At 40.7% G+C, this 10,984-nt stretch overlaps 1 protein-coding gene across 2 annotated transcripts; it reads right to left on the bottom strand.

The window, feature by feature from the left end:
* Positions 1-2,454: 2,454 nt before the first annotated feature.
* On the bottom strand, positions 2,455-10,548 carry luc7l3 (LUC7-like 3 pre-mRNA splicing factor). Of its 2 annotated transcripts, none has more exons than XM_037792124.1 (11): positions 10,325-10,548; positions 8,426-8,495; positions 8,276-8,315; positions 8,044-8,188; positions 7,838-7,912; positions 7,496-7,600; positions 7,002-7,163; positions 6,163-6,530; positions 5,432-5,625; positions 4,991-5,161; positions 2,455-3,130 (listed from the first exon to the last, which is right to left on the bottom strand). In XM_037792124.1, exons 1-11 carry the CDS (start codon positions 10,421-10,423, stop codon positions 3,072-3,074), a joined length of 1,488 nt encoding a protein of 495 aa, XP_037648052.1. In that variant the 5' UTR covers positions 10,424-10,548; the 3' UTR covers positions 2,455-3,071. The 2 variants fall into 2 exon arrangements, with proteins under 2 accessions (XP_037648052.1, XP_037648053.1); XM_037792125.1 differs by having other exon boundaries at positions 2,456-3,130; positions 4,938-5,161; positions 10,325-10,547.
* Between the last annotated feature and the right edge of the window lie 436 nt (positions 10,549-10,984).

The following is a 10,984-nucleotide window of genomic DNA, read 5'->3' on the forward strand; positions in this document are numbered from 1 at the left end:
ATCATATATTTAAAACAAATGTAAAATATCTAAAAACTGTTTTATATCTATGGGATAGATCCCTCCAGACAACATTTTTCTGAGTTGAAATTACTTTTAATAACACACACACACACACACACACACACACACACGTGTTGCTGGTTGCATCAGTAGCTATGCAACCAGCAAGTCACTTCCACATTTTGGACATTGAGTCACAAAAAATATGGTTACATCATAGATTAAAAAAAAAAATTACATCTATGAGTTAGATCCCCCAGAATGATGTGACTTTATCCTGACCCCTGTTCTTGCTTTTAGTAAATTACTCTGAGTTTATATCACTGTTATTAACACACACACACACACACGTGTTGCTGGTTGCATTGGTAGCTATGCAACCAATGGGCAACTTCCTTTTAGTCACAAAAAATATGGTTAGTTAGATCATAGATTAAAAAATATACATATTTTATATCAAACATTAGTTCCCCTCTGAATACTCTCAATTATTACTATTTTTACGCATTTTGTTGCCACTTTAACTTTATGTAAAATTATGTGACATTATCCTGACCCTAGTTCTTGTTTTTAGTAAATAGTAATTTAGTAATTTTTCTGAGTTGAAATTGCTTTTAATAACACACACACACACACACACGTGATGCTGGTTGCATCAGTAGCTATGCAACCAGTGGGCAACATCCACATTTTGTTTATTGAGTCACAAAAAATATGGTTAGATTATAGATTAAAAATATATATAAAATAATTATTAAGTTGCCACTTTAACGTTATGTAAAATTATGTGACATTATCCAGACAACAGTTCTTGTTTTTTATTAAATTTTTCTGAGTTGAAATTACTTTTAATAACACACACACACACACACACACACACACACACACACACACACACACACACATGTGTTGCTGGTTGCATCGATAGCTATGCAACCAGTGGGTCACTTCCACATTTTGTTTATTGAGTCACAAAAATTATGGTTAATTAGATCATAGATTTAAAACAAATATAAAATATCTAAAAACTGTTTTATATATATGGGTTAGATCCCTCCAGACCATATTAAATAAATATGTTTTTGCTGAATTATCTATGTAGCCTGCATAAGGGCCATTAACTTTAAGGACACCGGAAATGATAAATATCTGTATTTCCATGGAAGAATTAGGAGTTGTGTTATCTCTAATTAATAAACCGCTTGAAAGAAAACAAAAACGAACACTATCAATCATTAACACTAAAACAACTAGTATTAATTGGTAATAATGTAAGAAGTGGAGTGGAGTGTTTACCACTATGTTGTGGTCACAGTGAGGAACACTTCCGGTGAATACTTTCAAAATACAGGCACCAAACTGACACAATCTGAAATGAATGAATGAATTGTTTTCTAGTGGTCACAATTACAAACACAAACTCCATAATCCTCAGTAGAAAATAATACAGATATTCTGACTATTTATTACACTTTGTCATCAATGAGCATCATGTAATGCAGTGGTTCTCAACCAGGGGACCGTGGACCCACAGGGGGCCTCGAGGGAGTCCCCAGAAAAATAAGGAATAGTTTATTTTCACTAAAGAAGTAAGCCCAGTGTGAATAAGAGTCACAAGAGTGACTTTTCCGATCACAGGTTTCACTTTAATCCATGTTTATCTCCTCTTCTGTAGTTGACAACTATAGAATTCTTGTCTTAATTATATCCAACAACTAAAATCTTTTCAGATGGTAGTCCTTGAAGCAAAATCATGACCCTAATGTGCATCAATTTAGGGGTCCTTGACATTAAAAAGTTTGAAAACCAATGATGTAATGCATTAAAAAAAAGCCTTCAATGTATTTGAGGTTTTGGTGCCATCCAGTGGTCACAGTGAAGAACTGCAATTCGTCAAATCAGCTGTTCAGACATGATGGCATACTACCATTTTCTGTGAATACTTTTAAAGTACAGTGTCCAAACTGAAGCAAGAAAAGAGGTGAAAGAAAATGTGATGACATAATATTATTACAGTAATTGTAAAATACACTCAGGTGTGCCAGGTGAGGGCAAAGGCACAGTTTGAACTTTAAGGTTAGAGGTTCACAAAAAAAATCTAAAGGAAATGCAATGTGTACTTTGTTTACATGAAAAGTAATAATCAGGATACCTGCAGGTGCATTTCATATTCCGACTAACATGCCCAATGAGTGATGGAATAACAACGCTGCATCCAACATCATATACTATGCACTACTATCGTTCTACAATGTTATGTGGATAAACCATAGAAATAGAATACAACAGTCTGTTGTAAACTTGTTAAAGGACACTTCACTGCCTTCTTAGTGATTCCCAGTCTCACATTCACTGCACCAAGCTGCTTTTGCTTATAGATAAAACATACAATGCCCATTCTTGTTCTGGTAGACCGTCCCAGTAGTGGGAAATAAAACAACACAACATTGACAAATTTTGACTTTTTATTCATCGAGACAACATGGACATTAAAAGCAGAGCAAAATTAAACAAATCTTCAGTCTTTGAAATGTTTTTTGATCAAAATGAAATCAGTATATTTTACAGTAAGGGGACACGAGCAATCAATGTGAGCTCTAAGTGGAGGAGATAAGAGACACGCCCTATCACGGGACTAACATTTTACAGACGCTTTCAACCGACGGTTTTAAAAAAAGGTCAAGGAGTGAAGTGGAACCTGACAAACCAAAACAAACCACAAGCACTGTTTTTTTTTATTTTATTTTCACTAAATGTCAAGAAACAAGGAGGATGTGTAAAGAGTTTTCAAAATAAGAACACAAAAACCCATAATGAACTTCTCTAAGTTTGGTTTTCAAAGTGATGCCTGCCTGACATCTAGACCAAGAAATACATCAGATGAACCACAACTACCCTCATCCAGCCAAAAGATAGACAGGTGATGGAACATGAAAATCAATGGATTACTTCCCCTCTCTCTCCTCGTTTACATTACTTTGTATGTTCATGTTTTTTTTTGTTGGTTTTTTAAATAAGCCACTACACATTTGTGGTTCACCTTGTTTTTAAGCAGCGAAGTGTCAGGTTCAGGGAAAGGATGGGTGCGCTCTTCCACTTCTTCCTCCACCAGATATCCCGGCTTCCCCTGTCGAGCAAAAAATGTGCACAAAATGCAATTTCAGTAAAGATCCCACAACAAAGGCTTCTAGCAACAACTGCTGCTACTACTGGGGCAACAATATCATCTACATAAAGAAACACTACTGCTCAAATAAATCCCTCAATTTAGCCACAGAGGAAAGTGGAGATCATAAACAAGAGACACTGCTAATAATGCACAAACACTATCAATACTTTGGCCAGAATATTATGATATTTTGTAAATATTGATCAGTTTCTTTAACTATTATTTTGATCAGACATTTGCTCTTAAAATCTATATAAAGGCTTGATCGCCACCTTAGACCCTAATGCTTTAAATACATTGACAAACCTGTTTGATATTCCTTACACCGATGCAAAAGTGCATGTGATATAAAAAAGGACGAACCGCAGCAGTAAACGTTGGAAACCGCATTCCAACGACGAGATAATTCCACAGAGATAGCCCAAAAGCGACAAATATATTATATTTATCACGCTGGTATCGGATCGGTACTCGGTATCGGGCGTTACCGCAAGTTCAGGCATCGGAATCGGGAAGGAAAATATTGTATCGGAACATCTCTATTAAAACTCTCCTAACAAAACTATGGGAAAATCTACACATCAGTTGAAATCCTAGCAGTTGGCATAGGTATATCAAGCAGGCTGTCTGTGCATCTCAGCATTTAAGTAATGTGTCTCTCTGACATTTCTATGAAACAACCTTTTCCCCCAAACATATTTGAAAGTTAGCAAAGAGAAAAACAAAGAAACGCATGTCAAAAAATATGCACATTCAAGCTTTCAAGTTTTCTGGAGAAGTACAGAATTGTTTTTTTCTGACAGGCAACAGCATTCAGAAATGGATGTGGGTAGAGAAAGGAGTACCTGGGGTGAGTACCTGCACAGTTTGACAGTCAGAGAGTTTCCATGATTTTTAATTTGCCCTTTTTCTCATGTGGTCTCGCTCACAACACCAACGCTGTGTGAGGTATGGAAGTCAGCTGCAATTCATTCGATAAACCCTACCCTCCAGTTAGTTAGTTACGTTAAGGCCCCCCGGTGCTATAACACCCCCCCAAACACACACTGCATGGCATCATCAGGCACAGTAAGCTGGACAACAAATCCATGGCATGAGGGTTATGATGATTACGGCAAAATGGCTTGTTTGTCCACATTTGACGATAGCTGAAAGTAGGTCTGTGTGTTTACATGTGAGCAGGAGAGATATCTCCATGATATAATATATGTATATATATACACAGATGTAGACACACAGTGGCTTCCTATATGGAGAGCAACATCTCAGCAAATCAAAATTACTACATTTTTCTACCTAAATGTAAAAATAATACAAAAATAAACAAAAACAGGTAAATACAGGCAGGAAAATCTGATTGGTATGGTTCATAGTTTTTCTGCCATTTTGTCCACAAAGACAAATAAACATCTATACGTATCAAAAAGTGATACAAAACGAGGGGTACCTCCGGGCATGTTTGCTCAGGGCTACACTGGCCTTTCCCTCTTGGCTTTGTGTGAATGTTTTCTACCTTCTTCTCATTCATCGGGCCTAGTCCTTCATCTTCAGTGCATACTTATGATGCACTATTCCAAAACAGGATAAAGATATATGCACATAGCACATAAGACAAAAATCATAGGCATTGAACTGAACGTAAACAGGGTGGGAGAGGTAGGGTGAGAGGGTGGGGAGGGGAGATGGGAGAGGTTGGGGGGGGCGTGGAAGGGTGGAGGGGGTTGGGTTGAGAGCCAGGGGGGAGCGCGGAGGAGGACGCACTTACCTGAGCCTGATCTGAGGTCCTATCAGATCAGTTTTAATTGGACTGAGTGTCACCTTCAGATTGGAGGAGCTCTTGCTGGCCGTTAAGCAGGGGGGAGGCGGAGGCAGGGGCGGCTGCCTCCGTCTCCATCGGTTCCGCTTCTGACGAAGCCTTGGTGGCAGCTGCGTCGCCGTCAGAGTGCTTGTCTTTCTTAGAGCTGCTCCTCTCCTCCGTCGCCTTACGGTCTGGGAGAACATTGTATATTTATAGACACATTAGGGCTGTCGATCCATTCAAATATTCAATCGCACGATTGTCCATAGTTGATCGTGATTAATTACACACTTTCTATCGGTTCAAAATGTACCTTAAAGGAAGATTTGGTGGACAACTAAGTCATGTTTTTGGTTTAATAACATTTGCTGTCTATTAGAAATCTGCACACTCTCTTTAGACAAAAAACACCTGATGGTCAGGCGGCCAAGAGAGAAACTTTACATCTCTACGTCCTTCACCTTTGTCTTTCGATGACCGCTCTCTGTCCTTGTCCCTCTTCTCCTCTCTGTCCCTGTCCTTGCTGCGGCTGCGATGGCGGTGAGATTTGCGCTCCGAGCTGCGTGACCTCCTCCTGTCACGACTGCGGGAGCGACGCTTTCTGTCGGAGCGCTCACGGCTGCTGCGCCTCCTCTCCCTGTCCCTATCCCGGCTCCTGGAAAAAAAAAAGAGCGAGGGGAATAAGTTATTAAGGCAACAAGTGATTAATCAGTTTTCAATTCTCTGATTTCAGCTTCTTAAATGTGAATATTTTCTGGTGTCTTTACTCCTCTATGACAGGTAACTGAATGTCTTTGAACTGAGGACAAAACAAGATATTTGAGGACGTCATCTTGGGCTTCAGCAAACACTGATCGACATGTTTCACTATTTTCTGACATTTCATAGACCAATCAACTAATCGATTAATGGAGAAATGAATCCTCATATTAATCGACAGTATAAACAGCCGTTAGTTGCAGCCCTAGCAGACAGTAAACAAACTGAAATAAACAGCATACAGGTCAAACTGTAAAGTCTACTCATGTGTTGTTGTGAATGTGGATTTAAATGGCTCCCCTGAATCTGGACTGGTGCCTCTATCTACTACAGAAGTAATGCAACCGTGCTCCGTCCTTTAACGATCACACAACGCCGTTATTAGACCACCAACAACATGGTGGTCAATGTGGTACGAGAGCGTCAGCCGTACCTGCTGCGTTTGCGTTCCCTCTCCCTGTCCTTGTCTCTGCTCCTGGACCGCCGGCGATCTCGGGATCTGCTCCGCTTCCTGTCCGACGCTCGACTGGAGTGGCGGCTGTTGGAGTTGCTCCGGCGCGCCCTGCGGTCCCTCTCCCTGTCTCTATCTCTGTCTCTGTCCCGCTCTCTGTCTCTCTCCTTCTCGCGCTCCCTCTCTCGCTCCTTCTCCTTTTCGCGCTCCTTCTCTTTCTCCTTCTCCTTCTCTTCCTCCTCTTTGCGCTTTTTCTCCCGTTCCTCCCTCTCACGCTCGCGGTCTTCTCTGTCTTTCTTGAGCGCCGGGCTTTCACCCTGAGGGTCCTCAGAGCGACGACGTAGTTTCTCCTGAGAGGAAATAAGCACAAGGCGTCGTATTAGTTAGGACGAGTTGTTCAGTACATTTAAAACCAGAGACAAAATATAAAATAGTTTAGACTGGAGATCATTCACTTTGTGAAAAAGTAGGGGGCAAAATTATGAGACAATTATTGTAGCAAAACTATTTGCAAATGTATGTAGAGAGTTGTGTACCTGTATCTCAATCTGTGTGTACGTAATCAGAATTGTAAATGTATAAACGAATCTCTAAACGCGTACTGAGATTTGTGAATGTGTAGACAAATGTGCACATTTAGAGATTCTTTTACATATTTACAAATCTGATTGCGCCAACACGGAATGAGTTACAGTTGTACAACTCTCCACACACATTTGCAAATAGTTTTGCTACAATAACGGCTCTAATATGTATATATATATATATATATATATATATATATTAAAGTATATATTTGTGGTGACATGTAATCCTGTTACCTTGAGCTCCTCCACAGTGGATTTGATCTTGGCGTAGCCCATGTGCTGCTTGCCCATCAAGTGGTCGTCCACTCGGGACTGAGCGTCGCCCACGATGAGGAAAGCCCCGCACACCTCACACACCTCCATCTGTTTCTCTTGGGCTGCAAAGCTCTCGATGGTCTGGATAAAAAGTACAAACATTACATCATAAAACAATGTAATAAAGCGATATAACTCTGACTGACTCGGAGCACAACAGCTCGTCTAATTTGCACAGATTTGGCATTGAGGACGATGAATGTTAATCAGGATGCTTATTGTTGAATAACTTTTAGCTCGCCGTGATGAACGTCAGTGGGACTGGTGGAATCATTTTGAGTCAGAGCTTAGTTTGACTTTGATTATTTGTATAAGAACAAAACAACGTTTGCCAACAGATAGCGTTACATGAGCAGCGCCCACGATCCAGAGCGCCGTCTGTGGGCCGATTGGCCCGCAGTTAGCTGACTCACCGAGGGGGTGGAGCTGAGCAGCTCCCTCTCCTCCTTCAGCTGCTCCACCAGCTTCATCATTCCCTGGGCCTCCTCCACTCTGCCCTCCGACCCCAGCTCCTCAATCTGAGCAAAAAGCAAAACATAGACAAGTCAGATCATCATCAGTGGTTTTATCACATTGTAGTGTCATAACACTGACAACTAGGTTTCTGGAGGTGTCACTGAGAACACAGTTTGACATGGTTATATGTGACAGATATTTAAATGACATTACATCTTAGTTCCTTCCAGATTACTGTGGCTAGTACTAATCAATTACAAAAATATCTATCCAACTTATTCAACATATTTGTTACAAACCTGCATCACTAGGTCTTCGATCTTCTCTGTTAGAACTGTGGCCTTCTCCTCATTCTTTCCTGATGGACCAGGACCCTGAAGAGATAAATCCATTAGCATCTCAGGTAGAAACATACAGCGTAAACAGCACCCAAGTTTAAACATAAACGCCATAAAGCGATACGCATGGGTTACAGAACAATGTGCCAAAACCCAAAAGCACTAACCCCTGCATTCTGCTGAGCCTGAGAAAGTGCAAGCCGGGCATGCCCTCTACGGATCCGCCGTTCCACCTCTGCCAGGAGCGACTGCAAATAGCGCAGGAAGTCCCGCTCATAGCCCTCCTTCATGAAGCGAGAGCTCTTCTCATACCTGGACACAGGGGGACGGAAGCACTTTATTAGGTGGAAATATCAAAGACACACACAAATGATGTTAGAAACCACAATCAGAACTTACGTTATTCTAAGGTTTTCATCATGGATTTTCTCACAAGGGCCTGGAAAAGAATCACAAAGCTGGTTTTAATCTTCTAATATGACAGATGCACCTGTTAGGTACTGCTGTACTAAAACATATTTATAATACGTCAACAAATCCTTGACTTACCCAAGTCTGAGCGGGTGTTGGTGAACAGCTCAGCTGGGCAGAAGCCACACAGATAGTACCGGCAGACCTTCTGAAGAAAGAGAGACAGACTATTACTATTACAGACAGAAGTCTTGTTGAACTCTCATCCCCTAACGTTAGAGTTACATCACATCTGACCACAGCATTAAACTTATACCCAAGAATACCAATTCATTACTAGAGTTTCTTCTTAAGTAATGCTCTTTTAGTGTTTTAAACCATATATAGTATTTTGTTGTGTAATCTGATTTGGGAGTGAATTCCATTCTTGCATTGCTCTGTATATTGCTCTGTATATTGCTCTGTATGTTGCTCTGTGCATTGCTCTGTATGTTGCTCTGTATGTTGCTCTGTGCATTGCTCTGTATGTTGCTCTGTGCATTGCTCTGTATGTTGCTCTGTATGTTGCTCTGTGCATTGCTCTGTATGTTGCTCTGTGCATTGCTCTGTATGTTGCTCTGTATGTTGCTCTGTGCATTGCTCTGTATGTTGCTCTGTGCATTGCTCTGTATGTTGCTCTGTATGTTGCTCTGTGCATTGCTTTGTATGTTGCTCTGTATGTTGCTCTGCGCATTGCTCTGTATGTTGCTCTGTATGTTGCTCTATATATTGCTCTGTATGTTGCTCTGTATGTTGCTCTGTATATTGCTCTGTATATTGCTCTGTATATTGCTCTGTACATTGCTCTGTACGTTGCTCTGTATATTCTTCTGTATATTGCTCTACTTTGACCTGATTTGGTTTTTGGATCTTGGTAAAGTGAAACAACCTGCAGCAGCAGCAGCATGCCTGATGGAATAATTGTGTGTATTTGTACTATAGGAGGTTTTTTTTTAATAACAAAAATAGATTGAGTCTTTGTTGTTATGGCATTCTTAATGAAAACCATCAATGAATACAGCAAACTATTCCTCACTGCAAACCAAGAGAGACATGTATGCATTTTAACCCTCCTGTTGTCTTCCCGTTGACCATGCAACTTTTGTTTTCTTTTGACCCGGTCTGGTTTGACTGTTTTTAAAACAGTCTTTATAAATTATCACCCAATTCTGTATTGCACCTTTTTGGCCAACTTCATTCCAACTCATTACCACAAGTTTTACACTTTTTTGGGGGAATTCATGGTAAATAAACCTAATTTATATGAAATTAAACCTAATTCTTTTAGGAAAAGAATGCAGAAATTATGAATTATTTGGACTATACTCAAAATTGGAGGAACATATGTTGATGGATTATCACAGACTGGTATATATCAAAGTTTAGTCAGAATATTATAAATATAATATAAATATAATGTTTAATGACAGTGTGACACATTACACCACATGCGCTATAATTTTGAATAAAATACCCATGATGCAACGAAAGTAGTGATCGTTATTGTTTTTTTGAAGAGACCATATAAGTGAACCATTCATGTAATTTTGGGGCAATTAGGTGAAAGACATCCATATTTATGATTTAATGAAGTTTGAAAACGGTCAAATTTGACCCGAAGACAACAGGAAGGTTAAGAACATTTGTTCTTCTCTAGCTAGGCTAGGCTAACTGTTAGCTCGGATGCTAGGCTAACTGTTAGCTCTGATGCTAGGCTAACTGTTAGCTCTGATGCTAGGCTAACTGTTAGCTCGGATGCTAGGCTAACGTTAGCTCTGATGCTAGGCTAACCGTTAGCTCTGATGCTAGGCTACCGTTAGCTCTGATGCTAGGCTACCGTTAGCTCGGATGCTAACTGTTAGCTCTGATGCTAGGCTAACTGTTAGCTCTGATGCTAGGCTAACCGTTAGCTCTGATGCTAGGCTACCGTTAGCTCTGATGCTAGGCTAACCGTTAGCTCTGATGCTAGGCTACCTGTTAGCTCGGATGCTAACTCACCGTCTCGTCGTCCCATCTCACGTTGGATCGCTTCTCGTCCGGAGCCAGGTTTCTGTCTCGGCCCATTAGCTCATCGAGCAGCTGGGCGGCTGACAGCATGGTGCTCTGCAGACTGAAGCCTCGCTGATCTGAAGCTCTGAGATCCTCTGAAGCAGCTTCTGATCAAAATGGAGACGACACAACGCCGCCCGTTTATGGTGCAACTACATCCGGTCGCTTCAGCCTCTGACCCGGAAGTACATGACTGACAATAGCTGAGAAGTAAATCCCCAGCAATGCCCACTACAGATCATACTACTGATCATACTATTGATCATACTATTGATCATACTATTGATCATACTACTGATCATAATAGTATTATTATAGGTGTTTTATTTGAAGACAAACAATTGGACCTAATGTTTGACTAGTTTTAGCCAAATTCTTTATTCATAAGGCAAAAATCTTTAAAGGGACTGTTTGTAACTTCTTCCACGTATACATCATTGCTGGTCAGTGTTCCATGCGCGCTCACGGGTGGCTACGCTGTTCAGACAAATGGTACGTGTCCACAGGATCCGTGCTTTCCACGCTCCCCATTCATTGTCTATGCAAGAAGCCGCGCAATGCATTCCGGTAGCGTGGCGTCGCGATTCGAGAGACTAGGCGTGCAGGAAG

Source organism: Sebastes umbrosus, chromosome 14, assembly GCF_015220745.1.
Source record: "Sebastes umbrosus isolate fSebUmb1 chromosome 14, fSebUmb1.pri, whole genome shotgun sequence".
In the NCBI taxonomy this organism is placed as follows: domain Eukaryota; kingdom Metazoa; phylum Chordata; class Actinopteri; order Perciformes; family Sebastidae; genus Sebastes; species Sebastes umbrosus.

Excerpts from the sequence above, each read along its gene's own strand:
- luc7l3 (XM_037792124.1), bottom strand. The coding sequence starts at position 10,423 with ATGCTGTCAGCCGCCCAGCTGCTCGATGAGCTAATGGGCCGAGACAGA. Across the intron at positions 7,913-8,043 it reads AGGCTCAGCAGAATGCAGGG|GGTCCTGGTCCATCAGGAAA; the intron begins GTTAGTGCTTTT and ends TTATCTCTTCAG. Across the intron at positions 5,626-6,162 it reads AGGGAACGCAAACGCAGCAG|GAGCCGGGATAGGGACAGGG; the intron begins GTACGGCTGACG and ends TTTTTTTTCCAG.